Raw genomic sequence first — 26,140 nt, 5'->3', positions numbered from 1 at the left:
CTTTTGGGATAACTACTTCATTCAAAGTATATTCAAATTCAGTTTTAAAGCTCCTGTTTGTAAAAGTTGTAACAGTTGATTTGCTTCCATTAACCTTCATATTATTTTCTTCAACCCATTGTTGGATATTTTCAAGGTCCCTTTGTAATTCTGAACAATCCTCAATGTTGTTTATTTCCCTATAAACAATTATGTCATCTGCATACAATCTTATTTTTGATGTTATATTGTTCCCTAAATCATTTGCGTATATTATGAAAAGTAACGGACCGATTATACTACCCTGTGCAATTCCCTTCCTAACTTTCTCTTCCTGAGATACATTATTTCCTACTTTGACTTTCTGAACCCTTGAATTTAGAAATGCTTTTATCCAACGTGTAACCCTTATGTCCAATCCTATTCCCTCCAATTTCTTTAATAATATTCCATGTTCCACTCTATCAAAGGCTTTGGAAAGATCTATGGCTATGCAATCTAACTAACCTCCTGAATCCAACTGATCTGATATGTCCTGCTGATAGAAGATAGAAGTGGTCCAGTGCTCCACACTCCCATTCATTCATCATTTGCTGCCACTTCCTCGATGAGAACTGACTCCCATTGTCTGACAGACTGCACCGTAGCAGCTGAACACCTCATCTTGTAGTAGCCTGGTGATGCGTCCCGTTGTGGCTTCAGGTATCAGAAAACCCTCAACCCATCTTGTGAAGTTGGTCACTGATTACTAGGAGTCCTGTTTTACCCCATGGTGTTCTAGAGTAAGGACCCATCAAGTCCAGGGCTATGACCTCCCACGGGCATTGTGGCCGTCTTCCTCGTAGACTAGAATCTGCCTTTCTGTTGCTTCCCTTGGTGCAGGCACAAATAAAGTGCTCACTCAACCCGTAAATGTTGGAAATTTTTCTCGGCTTTGAAACATTCCTGTTTACTCACCATTTTAGTATGGGATTAGTCTCTGTGTCATTGGGCCTTAAGCCCATTTAGGGTCTTGTATTTTCTAGGACATTCTTCTAAAGAGTGCTGGGGTTCACCTCCTTCCCTTTTGTTAATGGCCTTTTTTGTGTAACCTTTTCTTTTCCTTCTTAAGGCCTAGTAGAATGGGTAATATGCCCCTGTATATTCTTTATTGTTTTAGGGTAACCATGTCTACGTTTAGACTCCCTTGAGGAACAGTGCTTTACCTGGTTGTAAGTTTTCATTAAGTCCACCATGGGGCAACCTGTGGATGAACAATATGAAGTGGGGTCATCCTAGGGGTTACCATTGTAATTGCAATTATAAATAGCAACTGATTGTTTGATTGAGGTTAGCCTCTATAATATGTACCTGTTAGGTATGTAGGTTATAGAATCGGAGTTTCTCCCAATAAAACTTGTACCTCATTAAGGGCTTCTAAGTCCAATGCATTATTGGAGCTGACAAGCTTGTTGTTCAGTATGAATATTCCCAAGTAATATTTCAGCTGTTTCTTGTTATATCATTAAATAACTCTCTCTGATTTTAAGAAAGGAAAGAAATAAAATTTTCAATTTTGTTAAGGTAAAGTTTTGTTCTAAGTGATCCCCTGTCCAGCCATTCATCCCCTTACCTCTGCATTCCATGATAAATCCCCATATCAATGATTATTATTATTATTATTATTATTATTATTATTATTATTATTATTATTATTATTATTATTATTATTATTATTATTATTATTTCAGACTAATGGAAATATTTCAACCCTAAAATATTTATGCAAGAGTCTAAAATATGGTAGGCCTAATGCCAGTGACAGCATATTGTTCAACATTTGTATTTAAAAAGATAAGAAATAAAAAAAGTGTGATTTGGTAGAACGGATGATGTTCTTCTAAGAATGAAACATGTCATTCTGTTTCAAGTGAGTTGTTTCTTTTTCAGCTTTAACCTGCTATTATGTGTGTTTCCTTCATGTACTTTTTAAGAAGAAGCTAAACACTTTGGAAATGAATGTTACAACAAGTTTCTATCTGCTTTGTTCTGAGTGTTGAAGAGAACTGTCAAATGTAAAAATAAATTTGTAACGTGAACAAATATTTAGTTTCCATTTGCATATTTTGTGCAATGATGTTTTGTTCTGTGGGCTGAGGGGAACTGTCAAAACTTTTTACATCCATAATTCTCAATGAATTCCACTAATTATACAAACTTCTATACAGCGTGCATAACTTTGGGCAATGGATGTGTATTAACAATTTATGGATTTTTATTTTTTGATCTTTGTGGCCAAGCACTCTGAAATCAAAAATTCATGCTAGTTACACTAAATGCCATATTTTTCTGATGGTTTCCATATCACTTGATATTATTTTATTTGAACTTCTCTCTAAATTTGATCCTACTCTAGACCAGACTTTCACATTTGTTTACATGTGTAAGGTATTTACTGATTATTTATTTATTTATTTATTTATTTATTTATTTATTTATTTATTTATTTATTTATTTATTAATTCATTAATTAATGTTTTCTTGGAAATTACAGTCTCCGAGCTCGCCTACTTTAGTTCGGAGTTCCTCCAAAGGTTGAAGAACAGATATGATGCATTTGACCATCACTGTCGCAAGCTCTATCGTGATTTCAGAATATTCTTAAGAGACTCTAGAAAACCACTTCGAGAAGCATTAAAGGAAATGGTATTCCTGGAAATGAATGACTTCAGAGAATTAAGGTAAAATTCCTGACATGGGGTACACATCTGGACTGTCAAACCCCATATCTATAAATACTTCTTAAGATTTTATTATTTTGAGTGTGTGATATATTTGGTGCTATAAATATTCATGTTTGTTGGTAATAATTAAAACCACACCCGGGCAACTGGAGTGGGACGACGATATCTATTTAAATGTTACATTGAGTTGTTCCATTGGTGCTCAGTAGAATACAAAGTGTGGTACATGCACCACTAGGGGTTTTTGGGGAGCAGTTCAGAAGAGCCAGTTCATTTTCAATAAAATCTTGTTTTGATTTAGTGTTTTTGTCTACCACTACACAGAGTCCCCTTTCTGAACTGTTCATTCTAAAATATGTATCAGACACTTACTTATGTTGCATTGCTCTGTTTCAGAATACACTCTTTCTTCGGTATCAGTGTATATAATACAATATAAATCGTTGCAATGCAATGAAAATCTCGTAATTCCACTCACAAGAAAACCGCGTTTCTCCACCCACTTTGTGAAGGCTTGCCACGTTACCTGAGAAGGTTATAGAACACGGTATTGGTCGAAAAATTGGACTATTGTTGAGCTCTTAAAATACTGGGAACGTTCTCCAGAGATGGCTTCTTGGGTTTCTTCTGTAAACTTTACTCTGAAGGAGTTACAATGTGTCCTTTGCCCAACGACGATACACTATTGTTATTATTGGGGTACAGCATGGTGTAGCAGCTTGATTCATGGTGTTGCTGTCAGGAAGGGCATGTGACTTTACATTCCCAGTCAAAATTCCTTTATGTCTGTGTGTTGATGGACCCTGAACAACCAGGATGAGCTGCACAAGATGCTGATGATGATGGTCTTATTTAATATTATTTGGCATCCAGCAACATTCACTTGTTATTTCTGATATAATTGCAATATTCTCGTACTTCAGGGTTACAGATGTAATTGGATTTTGGGGGTACACCAACCAAAAGTTTGTGTACTACTGCTCTCGACTACGTAGGTTAAGTTAAATTATTTCAATTTTGAATTGAGGGACATAGGAAATAATATTCCCTCTTTTGTTTAATTGTCTGTAGTTTTGTTGGTAGAATAATTCTAAAGGCAGGTTATTGTATGTAGTTGTACCTTCAGCAGCTTTTACGTTTGAGCAATATGTAGTCATCTAAACTGAGAGAACTTTTCCTATTTGTGAAACTCACAACCTGACTTTTATTCCCGTTTATCACCATACCATTGCCTGCTGTCCATCTCACTTCCTTGGCAAGGTCTTTTTGCAGTTGCTCACAATCTTGTAACTTATTTATTACTCTCTAGTGTATAAATCTGTTTCAGCTTCAAATAGGGTCAAAAATCTCTTAAAATAAATAATATGAAACCCTTCTAAACTTGATTTTAAAAGTTCAAAATGATATATGGTCCTTCACTGGCAAAATAGTTCATGGTCTGTGCTATTGTTGCTGATTATTGCTGATCGTTGCTGGCATATGGTCGAGAAAACAGAAATGATGCATATGGTCGAGAAAACAGAAATGATAATCATCACCCAAATCCAGTATTTTGATATTTGTAGTTCTGCGTGGTTCAAGTCTTCGGCATAATTTCAATCAATCAATCAATCAATCAATCAATCAATCAATCAGTCAGTCAGTCAGTCACTACTGATCTGCTTTTAGAGCAGTCACCCAGTTGACAGATTCCCTATCTGTTGTTTACTTAAGTCTTTTTTTAAACAGTTGCTAAGAATTTGGCAATTTATTGAACATCTCCATCAGTCAATTGTTCCAATCCCTACTCGTAATTCCTCTTCCTATAAATAAATAGTTGCACCAGTTTGTCCTCTCCAATTCCAACTTTATCTTCATATTGTGATCTTTCCTACCTTTAAAAACACCACTCAAACTTATTCATCTATTAATGTCATTCCTCACAATCTCTCCACTGACAGCTCAGAACATACTGCCTAGTCGAGCAGCTTGTCCCCTTTCTCCCAAGTATTCCCAGCACAAACATTGCAATATTTTCATAAAGCTACTCCTTTGTCAGAAATCACCAAGAACAAATCGAGCTCCTTTTCTTTGGATTTTTTCCACTTCTCTAATCAAGTGGTGAGGGTCCCATACACTGGAACCATACTCTAGTTGGAATCTTACCAGAGACTTATATGCCCTCTCCTTTACATCCTTACTACAACCCCTAAATACCCTCATAACCACGTGCAGAGATCTGTACTCTTAAATTACAATTCCGTTTATGTGATTACTCCAATGAAGATCTTTCCTTATATTAAGACCTAGATACTTACAATGATCTCCATTTACCCCATCAATGCAGTCATTTAAACTGAGAGGACGTTTTCTATTAGTGAAATTTAACTTTACTTTTAGCCCCGTTTATCATCATACCATTACCTGCTGTCCATCTCATAACATCCTTAAGGTCGTTTTGCAGTTACTCACAATCTTGTAACAAATTTATTACTCTATAGCGTATAACATTATCCACAAAGAACCTTGTCTCTGATTCCACTCACCACCAGTCACTCACATCAGTTATATATATAAAGAATTCCCTCCCTGAATAATTACAAGATCAGTAAAAGCTTCACCCTCTTTAATTCTCTGAGTTCTGTGTTCTAGAAATGTAGCCACCCATTCAGTCACTCTTTTGTCTAGACCAGTTGCACTAATTTTTTCCAATAGTCTTCCATGATCTACCCTATCAAATGCCTTAGACAGGTCAATTGTGATACAGTCCATTTGACCTCCTGAATCCAAGATATGTGCTAAATCTTGATGGAATCATACAAGTTGAGCTGCCTGCTATCAAACCAGTTATTAATTTCTCAAGCATATCTAATATAATCAGAAAGAATGCTTTCCCAAAGCTTACATGCAATGCATGTCAAACTGACTGGCCTGTAATTTTCCGCTTTATGTCTATCATCCTTTCCTTATGTACAGGGGCTACTTTAGCAACTCTCTATTCATTTGGTACAGCTCCTTCATGCGAACAATAATCAAATACGTACTTCAGATGTGGTGCTATATATATATTCATACATATATCAGGTGGTCCACCAGCCCCTTGCGATCCAGTTTTATGCATCCGTTCACATTTACTACAATTCTGAAAGACATCGGTCCCTCTCCCTAAACTGAGATAACATAATAAGATATGTGTTTACGGGCTAGAAGACATCAGGAATCATGAGCGCCACTATTAATTCATTATGGGTACCTCGAATGAACCCATAAAACAAGTACAGATGTGCAGAACACGTACTTTAAAACAGGAGCTGGACGCACAGACCGGGAGCACGGTACTGTATAGGCTGGGAAGTGGGCGCCATACATCAAGTGTCGCAGTAGCTTACATGGTAAGCGGGCGGGGATATATGTGATAGTGGACAGCACTCGAGGTAGGAGGTTTGAATCCCACATAAGAATATTTTTTAACAGCCAGTTTCCTGGGGTGGGGTAAGGTTGCATATTTGATAGTGTCCAAGTGGTAAAATGTCCGAGATTTCCACTCCCATTCTGTAGCAACTGGTATCCCTACTCTCGGGACCACTTACTGGCCACTCAGCCATTGTCCATGGTTCACAAACTAGGACATGACTATCATAACCCACACCAAGAACCAATTTTATTTAAAAAATACTCTACATTTTATTTCTGTTAATATTTTAATATCGTTTCTGCGAACAAGATGAAGGAGTGGCTGAGGGAGTGAAGTAAATGGACTGTGGATGTGAATGGGGATTAAGGAGTGTGAGGGAAGAGATAATGAGTTGGCTTGTGATAATTAGTCACATAACAGAGGACAGGAATGAAGATAGTTCTCCCTCAGTCAATGTGCAGGGTATAGTACCGGAGGTAGGCAAGAGGGAGAAGTTGTGGAATGCAGGTGGGCTAACGTTTTAATGGGTTCTCCTTGGGAAGTTATTTCAGGATCGTAAAATTCACTGCAGGTAGAACAACCAAGGGCAAATTGGGAGAGGAGGGGTGAGGCAAGAAGGAACGGAAAAGAAAGAGAGTACAGGATAGCGATGAGAGTGAAAAAAGGGATGAGGGAAGGAAAGAAAAGAGAGGCTGTAGTCATTGCTAGGAATGTGGGGAATGTGCGTGAATGAAAGGAAAGTTGGATAGGGTGTTATCCAGGAATTAGTTTAAGGCAGATTTTGAGGAAAGTAGAAGTGAACAAGGAGGAGTAGTAATTTTCCACATTGGTACCAACGATGTATGGCAAGCAGAAATAGGTGCTAATATAGTAGAGGACATGTAGGATCTCCTTATGACAGTGCGGGAGAAGTTTATGTGAGCAGAAATTATCATGACGCAAGTCTAATAAACTGATATAACTTGAAAACAATATTCTGTAACCCATGGGTAAATAATGCAAGTATTGAGCTCGAATCATTATTTTATTTTTATGATGATTATTATTATGACTTTTGATGTATGGCCATGAAGTATTTACATACACTTATTAGTATCAGTATCATTATTATATATGATCGCATTGTTTGTAAGCTTATGTTGTGAAACATATGTTATATATAATTATATTAGTTTAGTTAAAGTTAGAAGCTGTAATTAATAGTATATAATTTATTATTACCTGTATGTATGATGTATATTCCACAGTAACATTGTGCAACACACCGTAACATACATAATAGCACTAGAACTATGGAGAACCTTCTTTCCAATTGTAACTATGTATTAAGCACTCTAAAATTTACTAGAAGATAGGTTGTGACATATCCTTCTAGAAGCCTGGCCAGGCAACATAAGGAAGCAGAGTTGATGGTGGAGTGAGTTATGGTTTAACAGGAGTTGTACTCATGCGCTCATATTGCATTTAGGCTGACGTGCTAATTTAAGCAGTCAGCAGTCAACTGTTTTAAGTTTGCAATCTCCATGTGCTTAGTCACAGTTGTTAAATGTGTGTTGATGTGTGTGTTTTTTTTGTGATGGCAGTTGTTTAGGTTATGTGTGATTAATGTGTAAATAATTAATCTATATAAATAAAAATGAATCGCCAAATGGGTTGCTAAGTGCAAAACTCAGGAACGGCTGGACCAATTCGGCAATTTTTTTTCCGAGTAAGGTTTTTACAAAGAGAAAAATTGGAAAAAATGCCAGGAAAAATGTAAAAGCACCATTTCCTTTTTTCCATTCAAACTGTTCGTCTCTCTTTCCTTCTACCATGTTTGCGCTTAGCGCTGTCCTCCTCTAATCCGGCGCATTTGCTAAATGTCCGTAAATCTCACTGTTATCAGTTAAAATAGGTGAATATTGGATTATGTACAAAATTTCAAGGCACATTATGCCATCAACAAAAAAAGAAGTTTACAAAATAATTGAGTGTGAAAATGTTAATATAATAGAATGTTACCTCAAATGCAAAATCTTCATTGCATAGAACTTATCATGTCACGACTCCTATTTTATATTCACTGTATTTGTAATTTTTTCTCTGCTAGTAAAGGAACATTTCAGCTCAATGTAGATAAGTTTGTTTTTAAATTTAAACCATAAGAACATGCTCTATTTGTGTTTCTTTTCAGTCATGTTCAGAGATTTTTATGTGCAGGCAGGAAAAAGTCAGTCGCTGGCCAACTTCTTTGCTATTGCATTTGCATGGGGGGTCAAAGTGAGGCAAATGGTCTTCAGATATAGAAGTTATTTTTAAAACAAACCTCATGTTCTTATCTCGCTTAGTTCTCAGTTTGTAACAGGAAGAATTTTTCCTTGGGTTCTGGTTTCGCGTGACTCTGCAAATGGCAAAGTGAAAGGAGTGCCATTGATTCCACCACCAGATCCATTGTATTCATTGGTTTTAGGAACAGATTCCATACATTTCCTTAAAAATATCCAAAAATTATGATCAAAGCTGATAAAACTCCTGTGGGCCAACATGCAAGACGTTTCAATGCGCCAACAATTGATGAAGTTGCCATTATTATAGTTGGAGAAAATTCGGAAGCCCGTTATATTGTTTTACGTCAACAGAATGATCAGTTACAGCATGCGCTACAATATCCCATCATATTTTGGCAAGGTGAAGATGGTTACCACTTCTTGATCAAGATGATAAATCCCCTTACAGGTAATTATAAATTTGGATATTTTGTATCAGCTACTATATGTATTATATGCAAGTTCAATTACTGTCATTAAGGTAAGGGTGTATTCTGCCCAAAGTCAGGTCCGAACCTCCGCAGAGGTGTGCCTGAGCTGTAGTTTACGTACGGTAAGGTGGCCAGTTCCTTTCTCCTCCTCCATTCCCTTACCTCCAACCAACAGAGCGTGGCAACCCCTCCAAATCTTGACCACGCCCAATGTTGCTTAACTTCAGAGATCTCACCGGATCCGGTGTTTCAACACAGCTATGGCCGTGGCACTGTCATTAAAGCAATAATTTATTTACAGGTGCTGAAACCAACAAAAAAGTCAGTTCAATGAAGTTTTAATATTACTGTAGTATTATAATTTGTGAAAATGAAAACAGACACATATTGAAATATGGGTGATTATTTCACCGATATGCTGTTGATATGTATGTCAAAATTGAAACAGAGCGTTTGACATTCATCAAGTTGAACCAGAGCAAACTCCGTTCTGAAGAGTATATTCACCTTCGAGAAGCGATTAGCAGTGATGGAAATGCAGAGAATGTCAGCCGGATGACCATTCTTCCAGCAACATACGTCGGAAGTCCTCGACATATGCATGAATATGCTCAAGATGCCATGTCGAATGTTCGTCATTATGGCACAGCAGATTTATCTATCACATTCACGTGCAATCTGCAGTGGATAGAAATCAAACAAGAGTTATTCTCTGGCCAATCAACCATTGATCGCCATGACATTACGGCTGGAGTTTTCCAACAAAAGTTGAAATCTTTAATGGATTTCATTGTGAAACATAAGGGGCTACCTGGCCGAGGTGGTAAAGGTGTGCTCGGTTTGCCCGGAAGGAAGTGGGTTCGAATCCCCGTCAGGAAATCGTAAAATTTAAGAAACAAGATTTCCACTTCTGGAGGTGCACATGGCCCTGAGGTTCATTCAGCCTACACAAAAAATAAGTACTAAGTTAATTCCTGGGGGCTAAGGTGGCCGGGCGTAGAGCTAACCACTCTACTCCATCACGTGCCGAGGTTACGGATAGTGGAAGCCTTTACCTTCCACCCCTCCAAGGGTCTTCATGACGTGTACGGAGATGACTTTGCTTTGCTATTGTGAAACATAGCGTGTTTGGCGAGACGCGCTGCTGGATGTATTCTGTGGAGTGGCAGAAACATGGATTGCCTCATCCACATATTCTGATTTGGTTGTTTGAGAATGTAAGTCCAAATGAATTTGATGAAGTGATATCAGCTGAAATCCCTGATGTACAAGTAAATCCAGGCTTGCATGAGGTAATTATTAAAAACATGATTCACGGTTCCTGTGGAACACTTAATCAAAATTCACCATGTTTGGTGGATGGTAAATGTTCTAAGCGTTATCCACGGGCATTAGTACCAGAAACAATTACCGGAAATGAAGGTCATCCACTGTATCGTCACCGGTTGACTGCAGACAATGGAAGATTAACAATAGTCAAAGTGAATCAACAATACATTGAAATTGATAGTCGTTGGATTGTTCCATATTCACCGATCCTATCAAAGACTTTCAAGGCACACATCAATGTTGAATCTTGCCATTCCATCAAATCTATCAAATACATTTGTAAATATGTAACCAAAGGAAGTGACATGGCTGTGATCAGAGTTAGTGCAGAGAATTCCAATGATGAAGATACCCAATACCAAATGGGCCACTACGTTTGCAGTAATGAAGCAGTTTGGCGCATTTTTTCTTTTCCCATTCATGAAAGACACCCCACTGTTGTTCACTTAGCCATAGACTTAGAAAATGGTCGAAGAGTATATGTCATGGCTCAGAACGCATTACAACGAGCTGTTGAACCACCATCTGCAACCTTGACCAGTTTTTTTGAATTGTGTCAGAATGATGATTTCACCGAACACTGCTATACTCCTAAATGCTTGGAATCATTCCTCAAAGAAATTTCAACGACGGAAACAAGGAAGACCAGTTCCAGGTTACCCAATTGTATATTCCACCAATGCAATAGGTCGAATTTATTCAGTCCATCCAAGCAACGATTAGTGTTTTTATTTGCGATTGCTATTAGTCAATGTTCGAGGTCCAACATCATTCAAATGAAATCAAAATCTCTTTATTTGCAAATGAGGTGTCTACATCGGTGGCAAATGGTACACTAAAATACATTATTGTCAAGCACTAAATTTTAAATTTACAAGTGAAGAAGAAAATTTTCCTAGAATACAATTTACGCTAAGAATTTTTTCTATTAAACACAACAGCTCATCCTTAATAAATTTATATTGTTTACAAAATTCTACTTATAATATCTCCTGTACTTACAAACATAGTCAACTCATATACAGTATATGAAATTACTTCAAATAATACTATATAACTGGTATAAGATTAAAATTTACATTGCATTTACTTACTTTTTTTAAACCCATTTTGGAACCTAAGTAGCATAATGACCTGCTGCATTATGATTCATCATTTACGAACTGTTAATGGTGAATTGTGTGGCTCTTACAGAGAAACCTGTCTACGTTTGTAACTATTAGAAAATGATGCTCATTGGGATCAAACTCTCAATGATGCTGTAATTTCTTCACAACCTCATCAAATACGAACATTGTTTTCTATAATTATATCAGTATGCTGCCCAACAAAGCCAATTGATTTATGTATCAAATACAAAGATGATATGTGTGATGATATCTTGTATCAAATGCGCATCACAACAGGAAATCCAAATTTACAAATCAGTGAAGAAATGTACAATAAGGCATTGATATCGATTGATAACATGTGCTTGATGATGTCAAACAAAGTATTATTTCAATTAGGCACAGCCATGCCCAATCGCCCGATGCACCATGCTTTTAATCAAGAGTTGCAACACAAAAAACTGTACAATCGCGATGCTTTAAGAGAATCAGTTTGAATAAATCATCCGCTGTTGAACCAACAACAAAAGTATGTGTTTGATACTTTAATGAAAGTTGTAAATGATGGAACTGGAGGGATTTTTTTTTTGTGGACACTCCCGGGGGTATAGGAAAATCTTTCTTAATTTCATTGATTTCAGCAACAATTCGCTTACACAATGAAATTGCACTCACACTTGTTTCATCAGGCATTGCAGCTGCATTGTTGCAAGGCGGTCAAACAGCCCATTCAGCACTAAAATTACCATTGAATATGCAAAGCAACGAAACTCTGACCTGCAACATATCTAAGAACTCTGCAATGGCAAAGGTTTTGCAGCAATGTAAATTGATAGTGTGGAATGAATGCACCATGGCACATAAAAAGTCTTTCGAGGCATTAGACCAAACCATGCAAGATCTGCGGAACAATCAAAACCGATTTGGTGGAGCGATGATTTTGTTAGCAGGAGATTTTCATCAAACATTGCCAGTGATTACACGGTCAATGCCAGCTGATGATCTTAATGCATGTTTAAAGTCATCAGTTTTGTGGAAACACATCAAGATACTAAATTTAAGCTAGAATATGCATTCTGTGAACACAAGACTGTTAGAGCCAGAACTGGCAACTTTCTAAGCTCCAAGTTCTCGTTGCCAAGTGTATGTTACATTTCTAGATAATATCTATCAACTCAATTATGTATTTCCAAGCAACCACCTATAGGTGCATGGATTTTTCATTATGAAGATTGTTATCAGTTTCCCCTTAATTTAATTTTCACCAAGAACTGATGATGACTCCATGGAGTCGAAACCGGTCTTCTCATAATTGAATAAATTGTTGTAATGTGTTGAATGGTGGAACATCCCTCAAACTCTACATTATTAGAATATGTGTGTCGAGTTGCAGAATGATATATCTGGAGAGATATTTTCAAAACAACTAATTGACATTGGTAATGGCAAATTCCGTTCAGACGTTCTGACTGGCTGCATTACCTTTCCTGACAATTTTTGTCAGTTTACTGAATCCAAAACCGAACTCATTCTAGAGGTGTTCTCAAACATTGTCCGGCTCCATGGCTAAATGGTTAGCGTGCTGGCCCTTGGTCGCAGGGTTCCCGGGTTCGTTTCCTGGCAGGGTCGGGAATTTTAACCTTAATTGGTTAAATTCGTTGGCACGGGGGCTGGGTGTATGTGTCATCTTCATCATTGTTTCATCCTCATTACTACGCGCAGGTTGCCTACGGGAGTCAAATCAAAAGACCTGCATCTGGTGAGCCAAACTTGTCCTCGGACACTCCCGGCACTAAAAGCCATACGCCATTTCATTTTCCCAAACATTGCTCAAAATTACAGAGATTATATTTGGTTGAGCGAACGAGCTATATTGGCTGCCAAAAACATGGATGTAAATGAATTACGTAAATTTCAAAATTCAAAATGAAATTGCCGGTGAATTGAGGACATACAAATCAGTTGATTCCGCTACTAACCAAGATGATGTAGTCAACTATCCACCCAAATTTTTGAACTCGCTGGATTTGCCAGGATTGCCGCCTCACATTCTTCAATTAAAGGTCGGATCATTGGTCATAATATTGCAAAATATCAACCAACCGCGTCTTTGTTATGGGACACGGTTAGCGGTGAAAACATTACTGAACAATGTGATCGAAGCAACCGTTCTAAGGGAGAAGTATAAAGCAGAAGACGTTTTAATATCACGCAACCCTATGATTCCAACTGATATACCATTTGAATTTAAATGACTGCAGTTTCCAGTGCGGCTCGCATAACCATAAATAAATCCCAGGGGCAGTCATTGAGTGTTTGTGGAATTAATCTTGAAAACCCATGTTTCTCGCATGGAAAATTGCACTGTATGTTGCCTGCTCCCATGTTGGAAATCCATCAACTTTGTTTGTTTATGCACCAGGTAATCAAACAAAACATATCATTTACCTTAAAGCTTTACAATGAAAAATGTCCTCATAGTGTTGATTGGAATCAGTGCTTTCTATGATAGTTATTTCGTACGAAGAAAGAGGAGCAAGTTTTGCCACATTATCCTCATGACATCAACTTATCAAATTACTTGATTTGCAATGGGAGATACTTATGGCTCTGTGAGGGATTTGAAGACCTGCTGAACAGTTCCCATCTATGTTACAGTCAATCAGGGTTATTTCTGGGTAGTGATAAGCTGTGACCTGTTTGCACATTTCCTTATTCACAATCAAGATATTAATATTGCAGGTAATGAAAACATGTTTTTCCAGTAGTTTGTTACTAACTTTTGGTAGCAGTAGAAAATTAACTCATTTGATGTTGATGATATAGTCATTTGCATTATTCTGATTTTTGCGTGCAGTACAGAGTGAATTTTAATTCATTCTATTGCCATTTATTTTTGACAGAATGGTGTCTATCGGGTCAGCTAGTTGTAAATAAAAATCAGACTACGCAAGTTGACAGCATTTTGTGTGCGTCTTTGTGGCTACATCATCAGCGACCATGGACAGGAATACGCATGTAGAGCAGAATGCAAGTGATACTAGAAAAGATGTCCATTCAACAACTCAAAGTTGAACTCGCCAAGAGAAATCTTCCAACGAACGGCAAGATGTGGTTACAGGAAGATCTCATCGAAAAAGGAGAAGATCCCGAAAAGATTTTCATCGAGGTCAATGAAGATCTGGAGTTGTCAGAAGAAGAGGTGAATATAACAAAAATGTGTTCTAACCTAATAACCATGATGCAGGCACTCAATGACCAGAATGACAAATATTCAGACAAAATTTCAGAAGTCAATTCCGCCCTAACAGAACAGATTGCAGACCTAATTTTGAAAGTAAACGATGAAATTTCTCAAGCTAACTCAGTTTTAACCGGATGAGTATCGCAAATGTACGCACAGGTTTACAATGTTGAACAGGGCGTAGAATCAAAAATGTCAACCATAGATGACAAAATTTCATCTTAAATTAGCGGCATCACCAATTGATTAACGCAGCAGATATCGGACATCAGGTAAAAAACCAAAACACGTTGAACAGATCAATAGTAGGGCAAGCCATCTCGGAGGGGATATCTTGAACCTCAAGGAGGAGGTAGAAATCCAGGTTTCTGGCAGAAAGCAACAGGTTGAGTGGAGAATTTCCACCATCGAGGGAAATTTTGAAAGCCGTATCTCTGCCATCGAGGAAAATTTTGGGTGCCGTATTTCTGCTCTTGAAGGAAGATTAGAAAACCGGTTTTCGACCATCAAGGGAGATGTGTAGAATATAAGGGAAAGCATCCTTCATAAAGTAGAAGATAGATTAACTCAAACAGGACATATCGCCACACCTCTAACCCCCTTAAACCTAACTGGCAATACAGGTCACCTAGACTCGAAGGTGATTATAGAGAGCCTTCTGGAATACCACAGGCGACTGGAAGAGAACCCGACTAGGTTTGTCGAGGGATGGGTCAGTCTATTAGGAAGAACTAATCTACCAGAGGATATCTTCATACAACTCATCACACCGCAATTAAAGGGGCAAGCCACTACTTGGTGGAATAACGTGAAGGGCTTAAATTCAAAAGGACAGACTTCAAGAGTGAATTCCTCGCTAGGTTTAATTCTGAAGGGGTGAAGAGCTCCATGAGGAAACTACGGACTGAGGCACAACCCACTGACATGAGAGCTAGCGCCTTCATCCTACAGAAGTACCAGATTGTCAAGTGTCTGCACCTAGAAGTAAGCGAGAACGAGATCTTACCAGGTATCACAGAGTTACTTCACGATAAGATTTGACCCCTAGTGAAAGTATCACAACAGAGATCCTTTGATGATCTACATAGAATCATCGCCCAGCTGGAGGAGGAACACAACAGCAAAGCTACGGAAGAGACCAGCACAGTTATGAAGTGCTACCAGTATGGAAGAAGGAGACACCTGAAGAACAAGTGCCCAGCATTGACACAGAAAACTAGGTTTGGCCAATTCTCGACTGGGGGGATGGAAATGGGAACAGGAATACGCCTCAATACATGACAGACAAATGACTCTGATCAATAGGAGAGGGATTGGTCAGATTGTGAGTAGAACAGGCCAGCCTCGCCCAGCTATCATCTTAAGGATAGGCAACGAGGATTATTCAGCCATACTCAATAGCCAAGCAAGCCATTCATTTGTCAATGGGACTGTTGGCAGATTACTAACGTCTGAGCCAATACCCGCACTCGTATCCCAGAAAAGAGGACAACAGAGAGAATCAATACGGGAAACGCAAGAAAATGAGAGCACTCAATAACATGAGGTCTGATAGTCATGATAGGGAAAGGCGACACATATCAGCCTTGAACTGGAGACCGGTCCCTTAGTAATAGTAATAATACTAAAGGACTAACGCTACTACGAATTAAAAGCAAATTAGCACACAAATTCCCAGTTTATTGAAAGAATAAGTTAAGAAAAAGAAATTTATCAACAAAATATTTAAGTAGGATATTGAATAGAAAATGATAAAAAGAATTACATACACACTGAGCATAACATCCAGGTTTTTCTTGGCCAAGCTTCCCACCAATGTTAATGGGAATAAAGCTTAAATCCAAATGTTTATTTCCACAATATTCTCATGCATCACTCTCCATTTTTTCTTAAGATGCCCACACAGCTCGATGTTCATTTTACATGTCCTATTACTTTTAGTTCATTATTGTATCATACATTAGATGACCCATCAGAAAGGAAAAAAATACATGCGTCAAAGAGGACAAAGGGGCCGAGAAATCAGTTGTAAACCTCCATGGCTGGAAACCATGAGATTGCGCAAATCAATAGTCAACTAATCAGAAGGATAAGAAAAAGAAAACCTGGAATGAGAAAATACAATGCCGGCCACCGAAAATAAATTGAATACAAGGCCCTGTCAGGTACGAACAAAAATGAAAGAGCAATATAAAAACATCACATGAATTAATAAGGGCAAAATATACATAATACAGTGCGGTTTCTGCTCTGTCCAATCCATACATATGACACTCACGCACGCACGGCCACCCACTCGAACACAATAACGAATATGTGGCTAGAGACCACTAGTCCGTCCAAAGGGCAATTACACTAACAACGACCTCCCTATCGAGCCGGGTTACCAAATCAGACTGCCTCAATATTATGGACATAGTATTCCATAGAAACGAAAAGTATCGAAACCAAGGTTCATACAATAGGCAAGCTAAAGGGCCCTTTACACGCTCAGACATTTACACAGATCTGTCTGTACAGACTGTGTTTGTGCAGACAAGTCGTTGCGTGTAAATGAATCACCGACCGTAATTTTGGTCTGTACTCCAGTCTGTGTTCAACACATCAACAAGACCAGCAGTTTTTTAAAATCAGGAGTTTATAGGATCAAATGTACCACCTGTAAAAAAACCTACATCGGGCAAACCGGGAGAAACTTCATTATCAGATACCACGAGCACACTAACGCAATAAAATACAACAAGTTTTCAGCCATCGGCCAACACATGCAAGATTATAACCATAATTTCACCAATATTGAACAAGACATGGACATCCTCGTATTAGCAAACAAGGGCCCTTTACTGAACATAATGGAAAATTACTACATACACCTAGACCAATACTTTAATGCCAGTCACAATCTCAATGAAATCTCAGAGAAACCCAACATACTCTTCGATCTATTTATCACTTTCCTCAGAAACAATAATGCAGCCAACCTAAACTCAATCCTAAATTTAATCAAAGGTACTTTTCCAAGACAATTACACTTTCTCCCGCACCCTTCAGCCCCACCTTAAGCCCTCTTCCTAAGCCATATTTCATTTCAATACAAGAACTTACTGATTTCCATGATTATAATTTTTACAACACCCCATTTATACTTTATTCTTTGTTAAAAACCTCTTAGTATGTATATTCCTTGTATTATTAACTATTACCATAACATCTCATTTCACTTGTTATTCTTTAAAATAATATTGTCTTAGGATTTCGCCACAAATGATCTTTGCTCCAATACGGCTGATGATGACCCCTAGATGGGTCGAAACTAGTACCGTGTAATTTTGTGAATATATTGTATTGAAAAGGTGGAAACATTTACGTTATTATTATTATTACTTATATATTGTGCAAAATCTGGCGGAGTTTGAATTAACACAGACCACATGCAGACAAGTCTGAGCGTGTAAAGCTTTTGCAGACAACGCTGCAGACAGATAGCACAGTCCTTTGTATGGGAGCGTGTATGTACTGTTGTACTGTAGCCTAGTGTTTGCTCTCAATACAGGAGCAGCTATGAGTGAGTTTACTCAAGATTTGCGTAATTGTACCCGTACATTTATGATTGAATTCATAGAACTCTATAAATCATTGCCTAGTGTTTGGAAGATCAAGAACAATGAATACAGTGTCCGGAATGAAAAAAAAACAACGCGGCATATGATGTATTCGTTTCTAAACTAACATTTCCTTATCACAACTTGTCCATCTATCACGACATTAAACATTAAAATTAAGCCTACTAACTGTTTACACCCAATCTTTTAATTGTATTTTAATTAATTAAATTGTATGATTCATTCATTTTGTCCTAGATGTTAACAATGTTATATGATCTAGGACAACATGCAGGCCTATTTTAACACTTCGTGAGTTCACTTAGTGCTTCATGTCACAATTCTGTACCTGATCCAGTTATACTACAATTACAACACACATTGTGAATGACTGCATGAATAGATAAATGAATGAAAGATTGCATGATTGAATTGTATCCATGCATATTTGCATGACCCAATAAATACCGCTACTCTTTTCTCCTTGTCACGGATAACCACCAGCTGAAAAGAGAGCCATTGATGGATGGATGAATAAATGAATGAATGAATGAATGAATAAATGAATGAATGCACTCAACTTACAGCTACAGAACTCCAGCACTGAGGAAGGAACATGCAATCTGTCTTACCTAAGCAAAATAATGCCTCTGAATTCTCACCTTTAAATATTCCTCTCTTAGTACTTCATATATAGCACGGCATGTTTCCGGAATGATGTGGCTTAACGATGAAGGAGAAACTATGGCAGACAATTTAAGGTCCGCATAGCTCTTTCCCATTGCCAGAAACCTCAATGTTACTACAAGTCTTTCTAAAGTGCTTATCGATTCTCTCATTACACTGTCACCTCTCCTTACGGTGTGACATACTGCAACAGCACTAAGAATGTCTCTTCGTCCATTCTCAACTAGTTAAACCAGTCATCTTCTTCCAATTTTAACTCCTTGAAAAGATCAACGTGTGAAAGCGAAACGCGTTGTAGAAGCGTCTTTTGTCCACCATCCACATTGTGATTTTTTTTTTTTTAACTTCCGAAAAAACAACACTAGACAGAAGTACCACTTTGTAAGTTAATTGACTTAATCTGGCCATGGTCACGAAATACTACCTGCACTCGTCTCGATTAGAAATACAGGACTGTGCGAAAGCTGTACAAATGGTCGGAACTTGTAAATGCAGCGTGAACAGTGCAGACCAGATGTGCAGACGGTCGTTGCAAACGTGGTCTGTGCAGACAAGTCTGAACATGTAAAGGGCCCTTAAGACACACATGGTGTACAAGGTCACAATTCGTACAGATCCAATGATGTAGGTTCTGACACAAATGACCAACACTCATGTAATCGAAGAATAAATGTAGAGGCAAATAAATTCAAAACCCTGGGACTGTATATCAGATAGGCAAATAACACGGTCGACACATTTACACACACACAACCATGCACTTAACGACAGGGCAGCATGTACCAAAGGGTGATATTGAATAGAAAATGAACGTACCAAAAAGATAGAATAAAATGCACGTACCTGAGAAATATAAAGGAACAATTAAAATAGCCAGATAGGGATACTCATATTTTAAACCTGCTAAAAACCTTCTGATAGGTCTCGTTTAGTGTGGAGTCCATCTTGTTGTTTATACTCCTCGATCCCATTGAAAAAACACAAGGAATAAGCATCATTGCATCATTACGACAGGAGGTAAGGCCTGGAAATTAAAGATGGCGTAGCACTGCCATCTGATGACAAAACTAGGAAACATTGACTTTGTAAAGTGACTGAATCAAGCACAAGAAAAAACAGATATACAGGTTTGAACACGAACCAGAACACAAGCACTGAATAATGTGCCATGAAAAATGGTGCACGTCTGTGAAGCCTCACCATCTCGGAAATGTATTGGGAGCAACAGATGGGGTAACCGCATCCAAGGACAGACTTACCTGACTGCTAAATGTACGAGCATGCCTATTGTAATTGACGTTGCACATCCAGAACCTAACACCTGACATCATATTATTTGGTGGAATACAAGGTGATGCTAGACAATGCATCTTGTGTAGCCTTTTGAGGGTCACCTGGCATGATGGAAATCTACAGACTTGGAAGGATGCGGAAGTTGACATAGACCTGGGAGATATCCAGTTAACACATCTTCAACCAAGTGAAGAAGAGGAGCTGAAATGTGCCTTAAAGGACTTTCCAGAAGTTTTTTTTTCAAAATGGCGCCCGGTAATGACGACGTAGTGTTTTATTCTCCGAGTAAATTAACCGTAAAATGTGACGAAAAGTGTGGAAAATGTCGAAAATTAGTGAAAAATGGAATGTTGTGTGATTCATGTGATCGATGGTGGCATTATAAGTGCGGAAATTGCCCTAGAGACGTAAAAACTAATGAAAATTTTGACTGGATTTGTGAGCAGTGTGTTCCGAATGTTGTTGTTGGGGACGGCGTTGACGAAGCACCGAAAACAGTCGATGAGGAATATAAAAGTGCATTAGAAATTATAAACATTCTAAAAAAGGACAATGAGACTCTTAAAGTTGAAAATCAAGAATTAAAAGAAAGACTGCGATCGCTAGAATTTGGGACTAACCATTCTTCGAGTGATATACCGGTACAAGTAACAAACTCGAGCACGTGGTGTCAAGTAGTTCGTGGATGGCCGGCTAAGAAGAAATCTACAACTGAATTTCCGGAAATAAACATCAGAAATAGGTTTTCTGCCCTAAAAAATTTAATTCTGGAAGAAAGTGATCGCGCACATGAAACCAAATCATCGCGATCCGTTGCCGTGCCGAGTTTAAAATTTAGGCCTAGAATTCAGATTCAAGACCCAGTTAGGCCTAAATCAGCGAAGGTAGCTGTGTTTGGTGATAGCCAAGGAAGGGGAATTGCGGGAGTGATAAACGATGAGAATATAGCAGCAACCGGAGAAATATATCCAGGAGCTTCTATCAGCAGTGTTGTGGAAAATGTAGAAGCAGCAACTAGGAACTTCGGGAGCGCCGATGCAGTGCTTATCATCGGTGGGACGAACGACGTAGCTCGCGACGACGCCAAGAATGTAAGATCACAACTTAAACATACACTAGGGAAGCTGACCCACACTAACGTTTTTGTAGTGAACGTGCCCCACAGGCATGATTTGAGTAGAGACTCGTGTGTGAACATTGAAGTGGACAAGGTCAATACAGATATTGTTAAAATTTGTAAACATTTTCGGAATACTCAGGTTATTGAATGCAGCAGTTTTGAGAGATACTGTTATACAAAACATGGCCTCCATCTAAACAATTCAGGTAAACGAAAGATAGCAAATATTGTTCTAGATTTTATTAATCTTAAGATATGTACTGTAAAACAGGCAACTCCCTTGAGTTATAATACTGACCAGGAAAACAAGTAGAAAGAGCCAGCTGTACTTCAAGCTGGCTCAGTCAACTAGAAAAAGAAACTCAGGATAGTAAGGAATTTCAAGTTACCCAATTGCAACAGTCAAGTTTTAGGGAGGAAGGGGGTCTGAGATTGCTCTTGGTAAACTGTCAAAGTGTAGTAAATAAACAATTAAAATTCGGTACATTGATGGAATCTTATGAGACTGATGTGGTGATAGGAGTGGAATCGTGGTTGAAAGAAGGGGTGGGTAATAGAGAAGTATTTCCAGAAGGGTACACAGTCTATCGTAGAGACTGAGGAGATAAAAAGGGAGGGGGGGTGTTTATTCTGGTGAAGGAAACTTACTGTTCACATGAATGGTTTACCGATGAAATGGATGAAATATTAGGGATAAAATTAGTTTGTGATAATATGAAGGAGGTGGGAATTATAGGAACATACAGGCCTGGAAGAGAGGAAAGAGAAATGGAAATATTTGAAAAAATAATAGATTATACTCGTAAAAACAATAATAATGATATGGTAATAATTGGGGGAGATCTAAATTTGCCTGAAGTTGAATGGAAAGGAGCTGCAAGTGAAGCCCATGAACAGAAACTGGCAAATAAGTTAATTTGGGAGGGAGGATTTACACAAGTAGTACAAGAACCGACTCGCCTCAATAACTTACTAGATGTATTCTTGGTTAAACCATGGGAAATGGTTGATAAAACTGAGGTAATTGAAGGAATAGGAGACCATAAGGCTGTAATAATGGCTGTAGGATTCATACCAAAAAGGCTTAATAAGAGGGTTACACAAGACAAGAAATTGTACAGAAAAACTAAAGTTGATGAATTTGGGACTTACCTTAAATCACAATTCAGTTGTTGGATAAGTGAAGGGAGTAACGTGGATACACTTTGGGCTAAATTCAAAGGAATTATTTGGGAAGGAGAGAAGAGATTTGTACCTGTTAAGAAGGGTAAAATGACCTCAGACCCTGTTTATTATACAAGGGAAATAAGAAAATTAAAAAGAAAATGTAGAATAGTAAACAGGAAAATCAAAGAGGATAGGGAGAGTACAGAAACTAGAAAACAGCTAATGAGGGAACTCAATAGAGTGAAAAAGGAAGCAAAAGAGAAATGTATGAATGGCATACTTCAAGAGGGTAATGACCACAAAGGGAAATGGAAAAAGCTGTATTCATATATCAGGAATCAAAAAGGAAAAGGAATCCAAATTCCTACAATGGTGGGAGAAGAGGGTGAACACTATTTAACAGATACTGAGAAAGCAAACCTATTTAGTAGGGAATTTAGAGATTCAGTAGATGATTGTCAAGAGTTGGAAACCGAAACAGAAGATAGAGAGGGAGAGAGACAGAGGGAAACAAGAAGCTTCTCATTCACAAATGAAGATATTTTCAGAGAAATCCAACTGCTTCAGCAGGGAAAAGCAGCAGGAAGTGATCAAATTACTGGGGATGTATTAAAGACAATGGGGTGGTACATAGTGCCTTATTTAAAATTTCTCTTTGACTATGTCATAAATAATAGTGTAATACCAAAGGAATGGAAGGAATCTATAATAATACCAATTTATAAAGGAAAGGGTAATAAAAGGAAACCAGAGAACTACAGACCAATCAGCCTGACCAGTATAGTTTGTAAAATTCTGGAGAGTTTAATATCAAAGTACATCAGAGGGATATGTGATGATAAAAATTGGTTCATGAGGAGCCAGTATGGATTTAGAAAGAAATTTTCTTGTGAGGCACAACTGGTGGGATTTCAGCAGGACATATCAGATCAGTTGGATTCAGGAGGTCAGTTAGATTGCATAGCCATAGATCTTTCCAAAGCCTTTGATAGAGTGGAACATGGAATATTATTAAAGAAATTGGAGGGAATAGGATTGGACATAAGGGTTACACGTTGGATAAAAGCATTTCTAAATTCAAGGGTTCAGAAAGTCAAAGTAGGAAATAATGTATCTCAGGAAGAGAAAGTTAGGAAGGGAATTGCACAGGGTAGTATAATCGGTCCGTTACTTTTCATAATATACGCAAATGATTTAGGGAACAATATGACATCAAAAATAAGATTGTATGCAGATGACATAATTGTTTATAGGGAAATAAACAACATTGAGGATTGTTCAGAATTACAAAGGGACCTTGAAAGTATCCAACAATGGGTTGAAGAAAATAATATGAAGGTTAATGTAAGCAAATCAACTGTTACAACTTTTACAAACAGGAGCTTTAAAACTGAATTTGAATATACTTTGGATGAAGTAGTTATCCCAAAAGATGGCAAGTGCAAATACTTAGGTGTGAGATTTGAAAGTAATTTGCACTGGAAGGGTCATATTGATGACATTGTTGGGAAAGCATACAGATCATTACATGTCATAATGAGGCTACTTAAAGGATGCAACAAAGAATTAAAAGAAAAAAGTTACTTAAGTATGGTTCGTCCATTATTGGAATATGCAAACAGTGTTTGGGATCCTCACCAAGATTACCTAATAAAAGAAATAGATAGTGTGCAGAGGAAAGCAGCAAGATTTGTAACAGGGGATTTCAGGAGAAAGAGTAGTGTATCAGAAATGTTAAAGGAACTTGGGTGGGAAACTTTAAGTAAGAGAAGGGAGAAAACTAGACTTATAGGATTATATAGAGCCTATACAGGAGAAGAAGCATGGGGAGATATCCGTGAGAGGCTTCAGTTGGAAAATAATTATATCGGCAGGACTGACCACAAATATAAAATTAGAAGGAATTTTAGCAGAAGCAATTGGGGTAAATTTTCATTCATTGGGAAGGGTGTGAAGGAATGGAACTGTTTACCAGGGGTAGTGTTTGATCCTTTTCCAAAATCTGTACAGATATTCAAGAAGAGAATAAACAGCAACAGAGAAAATAAATGAAGTGTTAGAGGGCATTCGACCAGTGCAGATTATTGTAAATAAAAAAATGTGTGTGAATAAATTAATTCCATCCCCTGGTATAAGGAGTTTGGACAGCCAAACTAGGGGACTGCCTGTAGGGGTGAAGTACAGTGGGGACTTCGAGGGCCCTGGGACCGCTACGGTAGCTGTGAAGGCCCTTCAGGAACTCTGAAAAGTGGTGGCAAAAGGGGCTCTGGTTAAGATGCAGCAGGTCGTTATGCTACTTAGGATCCAGAACGGGTAAAAAAAAAAAAAAAAAAAAAGTAAATAAATAAATGCAATGTAAATATTAATGTTATACCAGTTGTATAGTATCATTTGAAGTAATTCCACATACTGTATATTAGTTGACTATATTTGTAAGTAGTACAGGAGATATTATAAGTAGAATTTTGTAAACAATATAAATTTATTAAGGATGAGCTGTGTGTTTAATAGAAAACTTTGTTAGCGTAAATTGTATAATATTGTATTATAGGAAAATTTTTCTTCTCTTGTTATTTTAATACTTAGTGCTTGACAATAATGTATTTTAGTGTACCATTTGCCACCGAGGTAGACACCTCATTTGCAAATAAAGAGATTTTGATTTGATTTGATTTGATTAGAATAAGAAGGACTACCATGGTAACGCACATCACTGAATGCAACACTTCCTCACCCATCAAGCAGCGTCCATACCCAATCAAACCGGATAAGCACAACTTCATCATTTAGAAGATTCAAGAGATGGAAGGGAAAGGTCTCATCGAACCCTCTACATCCTGTTGGGCTTCACCTATCGTCCTACCAAAAAAGAAGAATGGGGAGTATCGAATGTGTGTGGACTTTCGCAGGTTGAACGAGAAGACCGTTAGTGATGCCTACCCCATGCCTGACCTGAAATACTCACTGAAACAAATAAGTGGGTCTAGAATTTACAGCACGCTGGATCTCAATTCCGGATACTGGCAAGTGGAGGTCAAGGAAAATTCTATACCACTGACCACTTTCATGACACCGAGAGGATTGTACCAGTTTGCAGTAATGCCATTTGATTGAAGAATGCTCCAGCCACCTTTATGCAACTGATGGATAAGGTGTTATCAGGATATGTCAGAGAATTTTGCCAAGTGTATCTCATCGACATTTTAATTCACAGCAAGATATTTCAAGAACACCTTGTACATCTGAGGAAAGTGTTGGAAAGACTGAAGATTCATGGACTGGCTTGCCAACTGGAGAAGTGCCACTTCGCCCAGTCCCGCGTAGAATACCTTGGCCATGTCCTAACATCTGAAGGCTTAGAAAGGCAACCGGAGAAGAATCAAGCTATCGAAGAAATTGAACGCCCGCGGACCAAGCGACAAGTACGACAGTTCCTAGGCTTGTGTGGATAGTATAGCAGCTTTGTGCCACACTTTGAGGAGAAGGCAATACCACTCACCGATCTACTCCATAACAACCACCAGTTCCGATGGACCAGCAAGGAAGAGGCAGTATTCCAAGGCATTAAGGCTGTGATATGCAACGTTCCTGGCCTAGTCCATCCCGACCCTCAACGGAAGATGTGCCTGCAGATGGACGCCAGGGACTCCGGCTTAGGTGGTGATGGTGGTGGTTATTGTTTTAAGAGGAAGTACAACTAGGCAACCATCCTCTATATAACACTAATCAGAGGGAAAACTGGAAAGGATCCGACAC

General features: G+C 38.1%; 1 protein-coding gene across 1 annotated transcript in view; it reads left to right on the top strand.

Annotated features, from left to right (window-relative positions):
- The window catches only part of LOC136874212 (dynein axonemal heavy chain 10), a 350,423-nt gene that overhangs the window by 55,663 nt on the left and 268,620 nt on the right, over positions 1-26,140 (top strand). Inside the window, exon 6 of the mRNA XM_067147852.2 lies at positions 2,513-2,699. Coding sequence (XP_067003953.2) covers positions 2,513-2,699 — 187 coding nt within the window. The remainder of the gene's footprint in view (positions 1-2,512; positions 2,700-26,140) is intronic.

Source organism: Anabrus simplex, chromosome 5 (genome assembly GCF_040414725.1).
Source record: "Anabrus simplex isolate iqAnaSimp1 chromosome 5, ASM4041472v1, whole genome shotgun sequence".
Taxonomy (NCBI): domain Eukaryota; kingdom Metazoa; phylum Arthropoda; class Insecta; order Orthoptera; family Tettigoniidae; genus Anabrus; species Anabrus simplex.
The sequence above is the reverse complement of the archived record's forward strand: the minus strand, read 5'-3'. Positions and strand labels throughout refer to the sequence as shown.